At 43.9% G+C, this 19,519-nt stretch overlaps 1 protein-coding gene across 1 annotated transcript; it reads right to left on the bottom strand.

The window, feature by feature from the left end:
• Window positions 1-7,217: 7,217 nt before the first annotated feature.
• On the bottom strand, window positions 7,218-7,535 carry LOC120664292 (senescence associated gene 20-like). Its single transcript, XM_039943445.1, has one exon. It carries the CDS (start codon window positions 7,533-7,535, stop codon window positions 7,218-7,220), a length of 318 nt encoding a protein of 105 aa, XP_039799379.1.
• Between the last annotated feature and the right edge of the window lie 11,984 nt (window positions 7,536-19,519).

Here is a 19,519-nt window from a genome sequence, read left to right as displayed (position 1 = left end):
TCATTAGTTCGACACTCAGTAAATGCCACGTCGGATCATCTGACCCTGAAGGCAATTTTCCAGCCTTGAAAAAAGTCTCTCTAGAGAATGATCCGAATCTTTGTCCGACGCAACATTCATACCGTCGGATAATCCGGCTGTTTTGCTCGGATAGTCCGACCCTAGGGGCGTCGGATTATCCGGTCATACTGTGTTTTTCCTGTTTCTTTGTTGCACTTGTCCAACTTGTCGCAGCGATCATTTGGACACTCCAAATAGTATCTCTGCTTTTTCACTGTGACTTGATATCTTGACGGTGGTTTGGACACCTCGTCGTTGAATTGGACACCTCGACGATGAATTGGACGTCTCAACGGTGCATTGAACGTCTCGACGGTACATTGGACGTCTCGAATACGAGTTGGACTCTATCCAAGGGACCAAAAGAATCCTACAAATATGATCTCGCAAACTCGTTAGTCCCATTGATTGCGTTGTCACACGATCACTAAAATCACTCGAAATGACCTAAATGGGGCCATGTTCGTTACAATGGTCACAAATACAAGCATTGTAACCTTAAAAATGACAATATAACTTATGCAACTTCAAGCATCGCTGCCGCGCAGAGCGATCAGAAGCCTCATACTTACTAATGATATGGGAAGTCTGGATGGGGAACTCAACAACACTCTTGACTCTCGAGACACCACGAATCGGCAATGATTTTGCTGGTGGCCAAAATAAAGGATCAGGCTTCTGCAACAAAGATTTAGTGTCAGTGTTAACGCAACGCGAGAATAAACTTTTAATTTCCTGTAACCGGTCTTCTACCAGCTGTTTCTAAATCGCCTTCCCTATCATTGAAATAGCCAGTGTGGTACCCGTTTGTTAGTCTAAAACTACCAGTGCTCCGTTGGGCTGTAGAATTGTAGCGAGTTTTGAGGAAAGAGGTAACTCGGATGAGCAGTAAAAGATAGGGCCCAACGAGGCCCAACATGATAACGCTACGACAAGCAGATTATCAAAACGGGAGGATTTGTGGCCTGCTCCCTCCGTTCAAAAAAAAATTCTAGGAATTCTAGGACAAATTAACAATAAGATAAAACAACTATATTTGCTCCTATTAATTACTTATATTTGATATTAATTGATTCTTACATGTAAATGTACTTTCTAAAAATGACTTATTTTTTGGACAAATTTTGAATTCTAGAGCGATTTATTTTTTGGAGCGGAGGGAGTAGTCATTACAAGAGCCACCGTAGCATTTTAGCTTTTGGGTTCTATCCTCGTGGGAGCAAATTTTCTACAATTTACCGGTATTGTGCTTTTAGTTGTAGACAATGTTCTTGTTGATAACGAAGTGTCAATCTCGAGAATAGGGATACGGTCTACGCTCCTGTGTTCATAGGGTTAAGTATGCGTATCTTGCAAATGTCTGAATTGTACTATATAATCTGAAACCTTGCATAAATATCACTTCGTGCAGCAGTTTGCGGGCCTAGACATCCGCAGAGGCCCATACACGCAGCACAATAGGCCCAGAAGGATCGAATCAAATCAGTACTCAGATTGTTTGTCAGCCAAAATTCCTGGCTGGACCCATCGCAACTCAGGCCCGATAAGTCGTCCGACAGGCCCGATAAGTCTTCTTGTCAACGCCGGCGATCATATAAGCCCACCGTGCTCGGCTGGCAAATTACTCGCCGTACCGAGGCGATGAGTTGCCGTTACTGCGGCAGGAGCAGTGGAGTAGTTTATCTTCGGGAGAAATGATTCCACCCGTGCCACCATCATCTCGATGCCTGAAGGAGAACGTTGATGAGTTCAGTGACAGTGACAGTGACAGTGACAGAGGACTGATGTAATGCGCTCTGAAATATATACTTCAACCGTCCCAAATTATAAGTCATTTTGGTTTTTCCAGATATAAAATTTTTATTATTCATCAAAATAAATATTATATCTAGGTGTTTAACAAAATCTATATAAAACGACTAATAATATAAGCCGGAGAGACTATATATTTAGATTTGTCCTTGTTTGCCTTAAGTTTTCGTCTTGACTCGTTTCTCTAAGAATTTCATAAAAAGAAGAAAGAATACTTTGGATGGTCTTTGTCCCTGTTAACTAACCAATCGGAATATCGTGTAAATTGCAGGTTGTAAATTGGAACTATATGTGCAATTTCTGCGTGAATATCGTGTAAAATGGAGGTTGTAAATTGTAAATTGGAACCAACCGGAATCAAAATGTAAAATACAAAGGTGGTCTACAATATGTTAAGGTGCCAATGTATGCGTGAGAGAGAAATCGCCATATCTACAATCACGGTGTGAACTAGCTAGGAGGAACATGGAGGTCTTGTTTAGATCCCAAAACGCAAAACGCAAAATTTTTATAAATCGCTTGCATGGTGTACTAAATGTAGTTAAAAAATAAATCGCATTACACAAATGGACTGTAAATCGCGAGACGAATCTAATGAGCCTAATTATGACGTGATTATGCACTAAATTGCCACAGTAATGCTACAATAACATGCTCTAATGATGGATTGATTAGGCTTATTAGATTCGTCTCGGAGTTTACAAACGAGTTTTGTGATTAATCTATATTTAATACTTTAAATATTGAAGATTCTTTTCAAAAAAATACAAAGTGTTCTAAACACACCCTGATGGCAAATGCATATCACTATCCGTGAGTTGTTTTCATTTGTGGCCTAGCGAGTGTTGGCTGGCGCAGCTGGTGTGAACTAACCTTGACCTTGCCCCCTCTCTCGTACGATGTACCTTTTCTTTTTAATTAACTGAACAACATGAGGTGGGTGACACATGAAAAATAGTACACGTCAGATTATTTATTATATTGTTCCGTAGGTGTTTTAAGTATACTTTGCATCTTTTCGCGACAATGTATAGGCGTTGGACGAATCGTTTTCTAAATATAAATAAAACTATTTCATATGTGCAGCCCGATCAACATGCTGCTAAATTTCGCTCACCAATCACCAGGAATCGCATCACACAAAGCATCACTTGATTTCTTTTGCCTTTTTATAGGCATTTGATTGGTTTATGTCCCTGTAACCATGTTGACGAAACATGCATAGCTGATGTTCACAAGGCACGATGATTCGCATCTGAGCATCATTTTTTTTATTTTTAACCTTTTTCAAAAAATATTTTAATTTCAACTCGTATTGGTTTTTATTTGCAGGGAGTAGCCCGTTTGGTCACGCCACTTGCCTTGGCGCGACAGATAGCCTCTGTCGCGCCAGTGCATGTGGCACGACAGGATGGCCACGCTGGCGGCCCTAGCCAGCGCTGCGCCGCGTCGGCGATGACATGACCCTCCCTGTCGCGCCATATGCACTGGCGCGACAAGACCAATGTCCTGGGCCTGCGCTGCCCCCTTCTCCCCCACCCTCCGTTTCTTTCCCTCCTCCTCCCCGACCAATGCTGCAGGCAGGGCGACGGCACCGGCCGCCGCCCCCAAGATGCCCCCCCCAAATTTGGATTTTTTTGAGGGGAAAAAGTGGGGGAATCGTTCCCCATCCTTGTCTGAAGGTATCGCCCCTAATATCTCATCGTTTAACCGTGTACATTAGTAGTTATTGGTGGTTTTTTATTAGGGTTAGGTTCTTGATATGAGAAATGGTGGTGTTGTTGATAGTTTTATCATGATTAGGGTTTTAGATGATACGTAGATGGTACTCTGCTCTCGATTTAGACGTGAGGTAGTACGCGCATGCATCGATTAATATGATTTCTAGGATTGAGTAGTGGGATGTTAATATGAGTTACATGTAATTTTATTCCATAGTTTTACGAACGTACATATTATATTTTAAACGCTGGTATATTGTGCTTAATTAGTATATACTTTGTTTCCATAAGTATTTTGTTTTTGTTTCCATAAGTATTTTGTTTATTTCACATGGCAATGGAATTTATGTATCTACAGTACACATGGCAATGAGCGATGCCCGTTACAAGCTGCTTGGTGGTGGACAGTACCCATCCGAGTGTGATGAGGATGCCCCAGTCCCTCCTGCCCTTCCAGTTCCATTCTGTCGTTGTGAACCGGGCAATCAGCTGGTAGTAGTGAAGCAATCGAGGCATCCCAAGACGGCCGGTAGAGCATTCTATATATGCAAGTGGAATGATTCATTGAATCCTTGCCACTGCTTTTTCTTTCAGTGGATCGATGGTCCGGATAAGTTCGATCCTAGAATTCGGCTGTTCCCTTATTATCGGTCAGAGTCGTGGGCGTACAATGAGTTTAGAAGATGGGTCCCTCCCCCACCAAAGCCACCACCTATGACAGAGGAAGAGAAGTAAGAAGCTGCTATATATCGTGTGAACAATCCTCCCAAATGTCATTGCGGTGTTCGTGCCAAACTTCAAAGGCCTAATATTGGTGTCCCTCCAAAGTTCACTCCCTTTTTTAGATGCTCGCTAAAGACTAGAGTAAGTGTCATGTAATGTAGCATTGATTCTTTAATTTTGCTGTAATTCATAAGGAAGAGCCCATTTGTCCTTGTCCACCATTTCACCTTTCAACCACTCCTTGGCCCTCTCATTCATGTCCTTTTCTAAATCAGCAAGTTTTTCTTCAAAAGCTTTCTCCGTGCGCACTGAACACAACAACTTCAGTTTCCCAATTAGTTCTTTCTTTTTCTGACGCCTCCACATATTTGCTGCAAAGTGTCGCATGCACCACCTATGCACAAGAGGTGGAAATCCATCCATGTGCTCTTTAACGCAGTTTAGGAGACCATGGTGCCGGTTAGATATCATACAAACTTGCCTCGAGGGACCCAACACATACAGCCGCACCAGCTTCATAAACCAAGATCAGCTGTCGTTGTTTTCTCCTTCGGTCAAAGCAAATGCTAGAGGGACTAGTTGACTATCAGGGTCCACGGCAACGGCCATCATTAGTGCCCCCTTATATTTACCCGTCAGGAATGTGGCGTCCACGAGAATCACAGGTCGGCAATACTGGAATGCTTCAGCATATTGGGGAAAACACCAGAACACCCTTTGTAAAACATGCTTGTACACTCCGTTATGAGGGAGCATCATGTTTCCCGTGTACGTGAACCATCTTATGCCTGAATTGAAGAGGGACATGGCCGTCAACACCCTGGGCACCCTGGAATATGACTCTAACCAATCTCCCCATAACAGAGCTATAGCATGTTGCTTTGCACGCCACGCTTTGGAGTACTTCACCCGGTAAGAACTTAAAGCGAAAATAGACTCCATAAGCGATGGAACTGAGGTGTCGCTGTCCTTCCGAACAATACCAAGGATCCGATGAGCAAGGTAACGTGCAGTGCACTATGCATGAACTTGCTTCGGCTTTGACGATGCACATGTGTGAGGCTGTCTTACATTGGTGATCTTCCATTGACCAGTGCCACTAACAATACGTGCCCAAACACCCCAAAGGCATCCCTGCTTGCATAGCACATCGTAGCGTACCCTCGTCTGAATGAACCATATAAAATGGTCGGTGGTGACGCACTGCATAATCAGCCAAGAAAAACAGCAACTCTGGAAGGGAATTGAACTTCATGCCCTTTCGAATCTCCGGACAGTCACTATCAATTACACACTCACTTTCAAAAATAGTTGAGTCACAAATGGCTCTATCGATCCTGCTAAGGTCCTCAGCATTTGATACCGCAGGGATTTCAATGTGGGCTAACTTCAACATGCGCAACTCCTCGGCGGTATAAATAAATCATTGATCATCATCAATTGTGTTGGCTCCATCGCCGGCATCATTTTCCTTCTCTACTTGGGCCTCTACATCATTACCCTCCCGTTGTTCTACCCCGGTGTCTTCATCATCGTCGTCCTCATCACTACTATCATATTCACTGTCCTCCGAACCTAAAGAAATATCATCATCATCTGCAGCATCCGTGTCATCTTGTGCCTCGAAGCTATCTGGCCCCAAATAATCGGAAGCGACTGCCATATCGTAATCCGAAGCACAAGTGGGATTTGGGACATCTTCTACAAAGGTTGACTCTTGAGTCATATTCTCAATAGGAAATGGAATTTCATCTACTCTCCCAACTGGTTCTTCTAATCTTGTTCTACGGGTTATTTCAACAACCACCTCCAAACAAATCACATTTGCATGAGCTACTATATCCTTGTACTTTCTCCAATGCATCTCAGATTCCAATATCATCAAAACATAATGTGCTCTAGCTTTACCACAATCAAATCTACCCCTCAGAGATATTTCATCAATTCCACATGAATATTTTGAAACCACCCGGTCTACCAAATCCTTTAACAATGGAGGACTATCGAATAGTTCGATATCCTCTACCATATTCTCAAACTCTCCATTTTCCTTAACCATACCACCATGAAAAACCCGAACTAATTCGTCCATCTACAACAAAAAAGAAATCGGAGTACCTTCATCACTTATACAAAGAAATCAACTACAAAAACAATTCTTCACGGTGCCTAGTATCCATGAGTGAAGCCCATATTAACATCCCCACTACTCAATCCTAGAAATCATATTAATCGATGCATGCACGTACTGCCTCACGTCCAAATCGAGAGCAGAGTACCATCTACGCATCATCTAAAGCACTAATCATGACAAAACTATCAACTACAACATTATTTTTCAAATCAAGAACCAAACCCTAATCACCAAGAATCGCTAATATCTACAAATGTGCTTGGTTAAAGGAGGAAAAAATGGGAGCAATACCTTCGAGGAAGGGTGGGGAACGTTTCCCCCCACTCCCCCCAAAACACCGGATTTGGGGGGGGGGATCTTGGGGGGGGGGGGGGCGGCCGGCGGTGACCCCCTGGACGAGCTCTGGTCGGGGAGGAGTGAGGGAAAGAAAGGGAGGGCAGGGGAGAAGAGGCCGGCATGGGCCCAGGACATTGGCCTTGTCGCGCCACTGCATGTGGCGCGACAGGGAGGGCCACGTCATCGCCGACGCCGACGCGGCACATCGCTGGCTCGGGCCGCCAGCGTGGCCATACTGTCGCGCCACATGCACTGGCGCGACAGAGGGTATCTGTCACGCCAGGGCAAGTGGCACGACCAAACTGGTTACTCCCTGCAAATAAAAACCAATATGGGTTGAAATTAAAATATTATTAAAAAAAGGTTAAAAATAAAAAAATTCTCTGAGCAGATCAGATGGCAAGCACGAGGCCAGGGAGGTTCCTACGAGCCTACTCGGGCAGCCGGCTCTGCCACACCTGCTTCGACTGCGACTGCGAGCACGGCGGCTTGGCCTTCTCCGCCGCCGCAGCGGCGATGTTTGCCCCCGCAGCGGCGGCGCCGCCGCTGCTGAGCCTCGTCACGACGAGCGCGGTGTTGTAGTACTCGCGCACCTCGGTGACGCGGACGCCTGGCCCCACGGTCCACGCGTGCACCCAGTACAGCGCCCCCGTCGCGTCGGTGCCCTCGGCCAGCACGGTCGGCCCGAACGCATCCAGGGAACGGATCTTGAACGGGAGGCCGCCGCCGCCGTCGGTGAGCAGGCGCATGAGCACCAGGTGCTGGTGTGCCCGCGGGCCATGGAACCACCCGTCCACGTCCGGGTTTAGCAGCCGGCGCACGGCATCCACGTCGCCGCGCTCCAGCGCGCGGTATAGCTCCTCCACTACCGCCTTGCTGCTCACGGCCACCTCCTTGCCGTCATCAAGGCACAATCCCTCATCATTGCCGGCGACATCGCGCTTGTCGCTAGCCAGGTCGGAGGAGTGAGAAGGCTCTGGGGAGGAGAAGAAGGCTTGGAAACGGAGTGTGCTAGAGCAAAGGTCGGCAGGTCCTTTATATAGAGGACCATTGGCCATGGGGTAGTTGGACTAGTTGCTCTGGCCTGTCAGGTGAGGTGTGTTAGTGTGTATGATTCCAAAAGCATAGGATTTATTTTTCTTTTTCGTGGCATAATTAAGTGGTGCACACTATTACAGAAATGATTTCCAGGGACGCTCTGTTTTTTTTCCAGGGGCGGGTGCAAATGTACCCCGCTCCTACAACAGGAGCTGGGTACTGTAGCAATTGGCCCGCCCCTAGAAATGCATCTTCAGGGGCGGAAGACGGCACCATCCGCCCCTGAAAACAGGGCTCCTTTTCATGGGCGGGTGGTGCCACCAGCCGCCCCTGGAAAACCATTTCTTGGGGCGGCTGGTAATGCCATCCGCCTGTGGAAAGCATAATAAATATCTGGGCGCCCACCATCTTCCTCCTCCCGACAGAACAGTGCTCTCTCGGGGGAGGTGCTGTCCGAATTTTCCTTACATCATAAATAGGGGGGAGGTTTTAAACTCGATTTCCTCGAAGTTGGAGGCTCTAGGAGGTAAGTAGCATCTAATGCTAGGGTTTTTCTAAGCTTTTGGGTTAATTTTAATGGTCAAATTGTGCTCTCATTCCTCTAGCCAGATGTAGATCTAAATTAGGTGGATTTGATATTTAAGCCACGAATTGCTTTAACTTTTTGGATAAATCTATGCTATTTTAGTTGGAGCACATGATTAGGTAATTATTTGGGCCCAATCTTTAAGTTTTAGCCTCATTTAGATGTGAACATATTTCGAAAAATTATAGAGGAGAGAGAAAATGATATGATTTCCCTCATATATTTATACACATGCAAGATAATTTTTTCCATCCTATGTTTTCACACGAATTATTATTTCTCATACTTAAAATTATGTGAAATCTGAAAGAATAACAAAATACTTTCAGAAAGCGCACTTTAACCCTAGAATTAACATCCAAGATTTATTATTATATCGGATGACATAGTAAATTGACTTTATCCAATATTTACGATTATGTGTAGATTTACTTGGCATATATTTCGCAAATTATTTAAGAGCTTGTTTTAATTCGTTTGAATCATGTATTATTTTTATATTGTTGGTGTTTAGAGATGGATAGAACTTGGATGTACAGAGCACGAAGGACGGATGCATATTTCCATGGAGAAGTTAATAAATTGATTTAAGCTGCAGAAAATCATGCAAGAATTGAGAAGACACAGATAATACATTGCCCATGCAAAACCTGCAAAAATCTAAGAGCATTTAGCGACACAACTATAATTAGATCGCATGTGTTGATTAGTGGTTTTGTAGACAACTATATGATCTGGAACAAACATGGTGAAGAAGAACAATCTCAGAGAGAGAAATCAATCGATGAAATAATGCAAGAGCCTGAGTTTAATATATTGTTTGATGCTTTTGATGATGCTGGCTGTGAGGATGAAGGTCTTGGTGGTGGTCATTTTGATGGTGTCGACGGGAGTCCAATAGATCTTGGCAGTGATAATGATAGCGATGAACTTGATGGTGGTGATTTTCTGATCCAGTTGTTGCGTCACACTAAAGCGGAGCTGTTGGTTGGTAGTGCTATGGGGTTAGAAAACTTCGAGACGGTGAAGAAATCAGCAGAGGAAAATATATATGAGCGATCTAAAGGATGTCCGAAACACTGGACCATTCTTCGTTTTGTACTTGAGCTGTTGACCCTAAAGGCTAAGCACAGCTGGTCAGACAGTAGTTTCAATGATCTCCTGGGTAAGTTGGCCTAGTTATTTCCGAAGCCAAATAAAGTGCCTGCGAACACATATCGAGCAAAGAGGCTTTTCAGTCCATTCACAATGGGTGTGGAAAGAATTCATGCATGCCCGAATTATTGTATTTTGTATCGTGGGGATGCTTTCAAAGACTTGGACAAATACCCTGCATGTTCTGCAAATAGGTACAAAAACAATGCTGGTTATTATTGCGGCGATAATCAAGGTCTAGGAGACAGGAACAAAAGGAAGAGGAAGGGTGCTGCGAATAGTGTTGCAGAGGCACCAGATACTACTTTTGGCATCTCTGAGAAGCAGAGGCGAATTCCTGCGATGGTTATGTGGTACCTCCCGGTTGTCAACCGCCTAAGACGTTTTTTTCTCCAAACCAAAGGATGCTGAGCTGATGCACTGGTGGGATTTAGATAAACGCAAGAAGGGCGATGGAAAGCTTCGACATCCAGCTGATGGTCGGCAGTGGAAGAAATTCGATGAGCAGTATTATCTAGAATTTGGAAAGGACCCAAGGAACGTTAGGTTTGCATTGAGTACGGACGGAATGAATCTGTTTGGTGACAGGACTAGCACTCACAGCACTTGGCCGGTGATCTTGACGATGTACAACCTGCCTACATGGTTGTGCCAGAAGAGGAAATATCTTCTATTGTCCATCCTTATACAAGGACCCAAGCATCCTGGCATCAATATTGATGTTTTCCTTGAGCCTATGATGTCAGAGATGGAAACTCTTTGGAAGGAGGGTATCGATATGTTTGACGGCTTCACAGGACAAACCTTTAATCTAAGAGCTATTATCTTCACCACCATCCATGATTACCAGGCTCTATTTGTCCTTTTGGGACAGGTCAAAGGTAGGATGGGATGCACGGTCTGCGTGGATGAGACCGTATCATCTGTCCTGGAAGGTTCTAGAAAGTTAGTTTACCTTGGCCACATACGCTTCTTGGTGGAAGGACATCGATACCGAAGTAAGAAGTTCTACACCTTTTTTGATGGCAAGGCTAAATTATATTCTGCTCCAGCAAAAAGAGACGGGTACTATATTTTCAGAATGGTGAGGACCATCTAGGTTAGCTATGGGAAGGTGACAAAAGATGGAAAGAAGAAAAATAGAGATAAGGCACCAATCGAAGGCGTACCATTCAAGAAACAGTTCATCTTCTACATGTACTTGCCTTATTGGGATGATCTTGAAGTCCGCCATGCAATCGATGGTATGCACCTGAAGAAGAATGTGTTTGGTAACACGATTGGGCTCCTTCTGGACACATCAACAAAGACAAAGGATACCTTAAAGTCACGTCAAGACCTAGTAGCCATGAAGATAAGGGAGGATTTTCACCCTATAGATAAAGGAAATGGAAGATATGAACTTCCCCCAGCTTCCTACAACTTGATGCATGATGAGAAGAAGGCAATGTGCGAGAGCTTACGGGGGGTCAGAGTCCCAAGTTGTTTTTCATCCAACATAAAGAAACTAGTCTCCATGAAAGATCTGTCGCCATGCAGCTATAACTGTCACGATTGTCATGTTTTGCTGACGGTGTTCCTCCCTATTGCAATAAGAGCGATCAAGCCAGTATTCGTGAAGATGGTAATCACTCAGATGTGTTATTTCTTCAACAAAATTTCTCAAAAGGTTATCAACGAAGATGAATTGAATGATCTCCAAGAATTTATTGGGGAGACTATGGCACAACTCGAGATGTGTTTGCCTCCTGGTTTTTTTGATATAATGGAGCACTTAATGATTCACATGGTCGACCAGATACGTGCACTTGGCCCACTTTACCTTCACGAAATGTGGACGTATGATCATTTCATGTCCATTCTAAACCGGTACGTACTAAATCGTGCTTACCCTGAGGGTTCCATGATCGAGAGATACAGTACTGAGGAAGTAATCGAGTGTTGCCTTGGTTACCTAAATGATAAAATATCCATTGGTTTGCCCGTTCCACGCTTTTTTGGGAGGTTGGAAGGGGTTGGGACAGTTGGGAGGAAAACATTTATTGACAAGGATTTTAAAGGAGTGCAACAAGCACATTATATCATCTTGCAGCATCTCGCGATAATGACACCTTAAGTTAATGAACACTTGAGCATAATTCATGCTGAATCTAATGGCCGCTCGGATGATTGGATCATGAGAGAGCACAAGCGTCGATTGACTGCATGGTTGAAGGACCTGGATCTACCAGATGGGGAGATCGTGGAGAACAAATGATTAAAAGATTAGCAGCAGGCCCATCAAGCCAGGTCACATCGTGGCAAGAGTACGATATTAATGGATATTTATTTTATACTGCCGCAAAGGATAAGAAGACTATATCCCAGAACAGTGGTGTCCGCATTGAAGCCTTGGATGAGAGAACAGACCAAAGTATAACTTACTATGGCGTCATAAATGATATATGGGAAGTGCACTATGGTTTCAATATACAAATTCCGGTTTTTCGGTGTCGTTGGGTCAAACACCCTAGAGGTGTTGAGGTGGATGGCTATGGACTCACGATTGTTGACCTCAATAATGTTGGTTACAAAGATGACCCATGAGTATTTGCTTCACAGGTCGCACATGTTCTGTATGTAGCTGACCCCGCAAAGAAAGAAAAGCATGTTGTTGTCCCAGGAAAACAAGATATCATTGGGATTGATGGTATCAATGATGTGGAAGATTATAATTAGTTCAATGAAATGAACCTCTTCACAGACCTACCCCAAAAGATGAAGATTATAGAAGCAAGTTTAAGAAAAGATGACAAGCCATGGGCATGTAAGGATGGCGAATCGAGAATTGTAACTGGTTAAATCAGTAGTTATTTAAAATCGGATTGCATGTAATCGTATTTTTCTCTTGTATTCTGAATACCAGACCTGTTAATGAACTATTTGTTGATGTATTTTTCTCCCTGATTTTTGAAAAAGTTTCGTTATTTTTTTCAAATTTAATACAACTTAGAACAAGGAAAATATCAATCTCAGAAACTCACACTTAGAGATAGTAGACTTAACAAATTCATAGCCTACATTACCTAGCGACAGAATACATGCATGAAAACTCATAGCGAATACATTGTAGAACCTCAGTAAGCCATTTAAACAAATCACTACACTGCATTACAGGCAATGTAAATAAACATTAATAATTATTTTTTACTGAGATCAAATATTGTAGATTATAGACAAAGAGATGATTCTTACTATGCATGGAGCTGGATTGTTCTATTGAGAATATCGCCTTGGTCTAATCCTGTTGACTCTGCTGAAAGTGATGCCAGGATTATGACCCTGGGGCGGGTCGTAATCCTGACCCGGCATACCATGACCAAAGCCACTACTTGCCATATCGATACGCTGCTCAAACATGTGTATTTATTAACTAAATCACTCACTAAGTTATATGTGCATCAATTTCAGTAATAATTCTCAATTTTTTTAAAAAAATCAATTATTTCCTTAAAAATAGCAAAACAGATAAAAAAAACTTGAAAATTTAACCCTATCATTGTTATGACCAGTAGAACACGAAAAAAATATGAAAGTGTTATTTCAGTGTATATTTTCCATGAGGATCTGAAAATCTCAAAGATTGGCTTGATATTATAGTAGTGAGAGGCCTACAATGTGATTTATACACTACAAAGTATAATATATTGTCAAAAAACTGTTCACATATTTTTATTTTGTTTTATTTGTGTCAATAATGCTAGGGTTAAATTTTCATATTTTTTGGATGAGATTTGCTACTCATTTGAACATAAAACTATTTTAAAAAAACTGAAAAAGATTTCCAGGGGCGGGTTATAAAGAAACCCGCCCCTAGAAATATATTACTAGGGGCGGTCACCCACCCTTGCTAAGGCGTTTCTAGGGGCGGGTGACACCACCACCCGCCCCTAGTAATAATTCTCAATTTTCTTAAAAAAATTCAATTATTTCCTTAAAAATAGCAAAACATATCAAAAAAAACTTGAAAATTTAATCCTATCATTGTTATGACCAGTAGAACACGAAAAAAAAATGAAAGTGTTATTTCAGTGTATATTTTCCATGAGGATGTGAAAATCTCAAAGATTGGCTTGATGTTATAGTAGTGAGAGGCCTACAATGTGATTTATACACTACAAACTATAATATATTGTCAAAAGACTGTTCACATATTTTTATTTTGTTTTATTTATGTCAATAATGCTAGGGTTAAATTTTTATATTATTTGGATGAGATTTGCTACTCATTTGGACATAAAACTATTTTCAGAGAAACAGGTGGTGGTGTCACCCGCCCCTACAGAGCATTTCCAGGGATGGGTGGCGGCGTCACCCGCCCCTGGAAATCGAAACCCTATATAATACAGTGGCGTCCCAGGACTTAGCCACTTTCGCGGACGGACCAAACGGAAGCCGCCAGGCTGCCAAAATTTGGACCCGAGCCCGCGCCGCCACCGTCCTCCTCCTCCGCGCGCCGCCGCCGTGTCCTCGAGCTCTCCGCGCGCCCTCCCCCATCCGCCGCGTCCTCGAGCTCTCCGTGCGCCGGATCTACGCCGCCACCGCCGCCCTGTCCTGTCCGCCGCGCCGCCGCCCTCTCCCGCGACCCCGCCGCCACCGTTCCGCGCTGTCCTCTCCGACGCCTGGATCTACGCTGCCGCCGTCGAGCCCTCCTCCACCGTCGAGCCGCGCCGTCCTCTTGCGCCGAGCCCGCGCCGCCGAGCCCTCCCGCCGCGCCGTCCTCGTCCTCCGCCGAGCCACACCGTCCTCCTCCGCCGAGCCCGTGCTGCCGATCCCCCCGCCGCGCCGACCTCTCCGCCGCCGAGCCGCTCCGCCGAGCCCGCGTCGCAGCCTAGGTTTGTTTGGAGCATCCTTGTACCTTGATGAATGGAAAGTATGAATTTTCACTAGTCTGTCTCCTCATATATTTTTTCTGTAGAAAGAAGAAAAAGAATCTCAGACGGATTCTGTTAGATTACTCTTCCTAACAAAAGAAACTCTAATATTCTTTACTGCACTTAATTAACTAAGCTCTTAATTAAAAAAATTGTTATCAGGGTAGAAAAATGGAAAGATCACGAGCACACACACATTTGGAATTGGAAGTGCTTAGCTTTTGAAGTCCATGTTCTTTTGCCTATGTCATATTACCCCGTTTCCATATAGTTTGTCTGATTATAAGCACAATATCGAAGAATATAGTGCTTCAACCGAAAGGGAGGCATAAAGAGGCAACTCATTGTTTCATTCACTACACTTTGAAACTAAACTGAAATTTGGGAGGCTCTTGGCACGCTTGCTATATCAACGGTTTACATTTTGCATCATAATACTAGGTACGATTTTATGTGCACCAGTCAGCTTAATTTCTATAGATGCATGCATTGTCCCATGAGATCTTGAGATCCCATTTAAAATCTTTAGTTTCATTTACAGCCTATATATAAATGCACCTAGTAATAATTAAAACAAACCCGCAGGCTGCTAGCCTGGTGGCGTTGATTGGCTACTACTAGGTGCAGATCAGCAAAACTACGGTAGGTATGCATGACCCAGTGCAGGTAGCACACGTATAGATGCATGCATTGTCCCATGAGATCGATGATGAAGGTGATCGGAATGACCTGTTCTTGGATGGTGCACACGGAACCCGTGACCTCACTCCTCCCCTCCGTATCTGCAGGGTAGCTGCCGTGCGTTCCACCTACGTACCTAGCGTGATCCTGCCATCACGCCGTGCAACGGCCGGTCTGCCTCCTCCGATCCGATCTCTCAGCTCGCTTCCCTGTTGGTGATGATGATGTGGGCGCACGGGATGATGGATTGATGGGGCCTGTACTGTGTGTATACGTGGACGATCCAACAAATGTTTAATTGTGCCGACAGGCCGGCCAGAATCATCATAAACTGGCATATGTATGCATGCTTCGAGAAGCAAGATTTGAGAAGTGATACACACAGACTTAATTTTATTTGTACTGTAACTTGTCATTGGAATGGAGTGAACTAGTTTATTATTTCAATATGTGGAGAAATAAACGCCATCATACAGGATACAGCACTAGCTAGTCCAACTAACCCATGCTCCCTCACAGGATATTATTAATTTTGGAAAACGTAAGTATAAAAACTTTATTGAAAAAATCAGGGAGGATAGCTAAATAATCAAAGTTGCTTCTCTAGCTATATATCTCATTCATTAAATATTCCAAGTACACATATACACACACATCTGCATGCAGCCATGTCTAATAAGTTAGCATTTTTCTACATTAGCAATAATAGAAATAGATAATTTAAAATCATATATTTCTTCTTTTTGGAATAGATAAATGCAATGCAATTTAGGCTTACTTCTGATTATTTTAAATAATTAATGACATAAGTAGTTGGTTTATTTGTAAACTTACTAGATCAGCTTAGATTATAATTTTATAATGTCATACCTGGGTGATATTTAGAACAAATTACAGATCACTTTAGATTATTTTTCGTAGTTATAGAGCTAGATAGATAATCTAGATATAGATTTAAGGTACTATTTTCCTAATGAAGTGATGGGTAATTTAAAAAAAACATATTACTATCAATCATGATTAATTATTAGATCTTACTAGATTGATGGCAGGATGATTCTGATTTTAATTAGAAATTTAAGGATTATCCTTTATTTCCTAGCACGTCTTGTAGGGTAGGATAAACGAGGAGACAAAGTTACCACAGTATGCTCACGGAAAGCCCCAATTTAGAGGCCGTAGAGCCAAAAGAGACATGCATGATCGGAGAGGATGATGAGCCAGAGGACGATGCCATAGGCACCACGTACGTAGATTGATCGAGACAGGGCTAACAAGCAACGATGATATGATTCCATGATGGACGCGTGCAGGACGACTTTGTGCGTTTGTTTTGTCTGCACTTAGCACGTATTTGTCTGCGTTTGTTTTGTCTGCACTTAGCACGTATTTGTAGTGATTATTATTAGTCTTACAAATAATTTCTATATATGTTGATCCTAGAATTTCTATAAATAATTTCTATAGCTATTTCTTAGTCTAAGAAATCATTTCTGTATGACACGTCTCCATCGTATGACACGACTAAATTCGTTTGGCCATCCTCGTTTAATATAGAAGTTGTAAATGTCTGATCCGTCACCATCTTCCCCGCCAAGGGAGGCGCCAATGACACAAGAGGAGGAAATGGAACAACTCGCCTCTCAGATGGACTGGGGCGACGACGCCAGAGTTCAGAGTGGGGATGACGAAGTTGACCGGGATGGACAAGGGGCGTTCGTAGATGGAGTGTGGTTGGATGCTATAGATCCACATCCGTGCCCTCCAAGACAAAGGTTTTCATTGGAAGATTTTGATCCAGATTATGTTTCGAGTCCAGCTCGGGTAAGGTCTTACAATCGAGCATTTATTGTACATTTTCAAAAAATATGCGTAATAAGTTGATGAATTCGGGTATGTTCCATGTAGGATGCTGCGACAGGAAGAACTTGAAGGCAATGAAAGCTCTGGTCCGGAACCTCAAACAACTTCCTCTGGCAGCCAGAATAAAAGGAAATGGGGTCAGCGTGGAAGAAACAAATACCCCGAAGGCCAATGGGTGGTCAACGTAATTAGTGCTGCAGGCGAGCCAATAGAGCCTCCAGAGGTCTGCGCAAAGCTTAGGAATGCAATCGGTTCAATAATAAGGACAAAGATGGTTCTGGATCCAACGATCCCCGATTGGCCAACAGTTCCTGAGGGAAGGAAGGAGGCAATGTGGCAGATGTTGAGGCAAACATTTATTTTGTCAAGAGGAACTCAAGATAGGGTGAGGCATTATGCTAGGAAGATGCTGGGTGAGAGTTTCCGCCGGTGGAAGAGCGAACTCAACACTAAGTATGTCAAAACTGGCCGAACACCATTTGCGGATTACGGGGAAATCACTCAACCACAATGGGAAGAGTTTGTTCAACAAAAGAGCACCGAACATTCTCTAGTGCTAAGCAAGAAAATACTGAGCAGGCAACAAGCAATGTACATAAAGTCCATCTTGGCCCGGGTGGATACCAAAGGAAGGCCGATCAATGACGCCATGAAAGAGAGGCTGCAATAGCCACAGGACAACCAAACCCTTTTGAAGGCCTTACTGAGCGTGCAGCGTTCTGGCTTCAAGCCAGGAAGCCTAAGATAGTGGAAGGCAAGCCACATTTTGACAAATCTGAGACTGAAGCCGTCGAACAAAAAATGTACGAACTTACCGAGCTTCAGAAACAAGGAAAGTTCAGCGTCAAGAGGGACAAGGACGTGCTTAGTACAGCCATTGGGACCAAAGAGCACGGAGGCCGCATCAGAGACGTGTCCTCAAAGTTGACCTTTAGGGATGGATTCGAGGAGGACCGCTCTACCTACAAGAGGCATGACCGCTACAAGGAAGAGATGATACAAGCGGCCGAGAAAGCAGCGGAATCAAAGTTTAAGGAAATGTTTGCACATTTAGCAGAGCAGCAATTAGGGCAAATATGGATGAATTCGTTGCAATTGGGGCAGCAACAATCCGGCCAGATGGTGATGATGCCCCCTCCGGTAGTGGCCCCAGCGAATACGGCCTGTACTCAGAGCAGTGTTGCCTCAACCACAGCACAACCATATTTGGTTGATTGCATCACAAATACTACTCCATGCATGCTGCTCTATCCAATAGGTAGAGCTGGAAAGACGAGGGAAGTTGCCAAGACGCACGTGGATCCTGTGGCGGGTTTATTTGATGGAAAACCAATCCCGCCCCTATATGCTTGCGTGCGAGTGCAGGAGCTACTGAAAACAAGCTACGAGGACAATGAGATAGACATCCCTACTTCGGATGGGAGGACCACACTTGGAGAGTGCATTGGCATCACCATTCTGTGGCAGAAACGTGATATCGTACTGCTTGTTTCACCAGAAGGGCCGGCACATCAGACTCGACCGGCTCTAGATTATGTAGTGGCGGCCCTGTCACCACCGGCTGCAGCCTTGCCGCCGCCGGCTCCAGCCTCGCCGCCGCCGGCTCCAGCATCGCCGCTGCCGGCTCGGACATCGCCGCCACCGGTTCCAGCTTCACCGCCCCTAGTAGCTCAAGCTTCACCGCCACCAGCAGCTCCACCTTCACCGCCCCTGCAGCTCAATCATCACGACCACGAGCGCACACGGCACCAGCTTACCAACCACAACAATAACAACAACAACAACAACAAATACTTGGGTTCCCTATCCATTGAGTTATACGGTCATACCAGAAGGAGGACTCAGATATTGTAAATAAATGGCATGCCACAAACACCAAGCAGATGTTAAAGCAAAAGTCAATGGATAAGGCACGGGAAAAGTCAAAAAATGTTTCAGATTCTAGTGGCACCAGATGACCGGGCGTTTCCGAGCCCCGCACTGACCATGACTTCATTAGGAAAATTGGGGTCGATGACATTGCAGATTTACTAGATTGCCCTAAAAAATTCAAGTATGGTAAAGATTTTCTACCCCACTCTTTGTTGCAAGACTGTCCAGGTTTTATGAAAAGGATGCACACTTGGTACAGAAGGGCATATAGACTTCACCTCACAAGCCTTTGGGCCAGGTATCCTCCGGAAGTTTTCGGATTACGAACTGTGGGTATCACTGATATCGTGTTCGATTTTGAAGACATCCAAGAAATGTTCCGCCTCAAAGAAATTAACATAGAAATGATCAGACTCTGGTGCATGTAAGTGTCGCATCCAAATTCATATCTTATATGCAATGATCTATACTTATATATGCATACATATCTAATTAGTTGTGATATTTCGTTCTACAGTATGATGCAACGACAAACGGATAAGGCAAATAGGAAGGTCGCGTTCCTTGACCCGTTAGCTATTGCTGAGAAGCGCCATAAAGGGCCAATGTTTTGGGACGACGACTA

This window comes from Panicum virgatum, chromosome 3N (genome assembly GCF_016808335.1).
Source record: "Panicum virgatum strain AP13 chromosome 3N, P.virgatum_v5, whole genome shotgun sequence".
Classification (NCBI taxonomy): Eukaryota; Viridiplantae; Streptophyta; class Magnoliopsida; order Poales; family Poaceae; genus Panicum; species Panicum virgatum.
This window is presented reverse-complemented; position numbering and strand designations above follow the sequence as displayed.

Excerpts from the sequence above, each read along its gene's own strand:
- LOC120664292 (XM_039943445.1), bottom strand. The coding sequence starts at position 7,535 with ATGCGCCTGCTCACCGACGGCGGCGGCGGCCTCCCGTTCAAGATCCGT.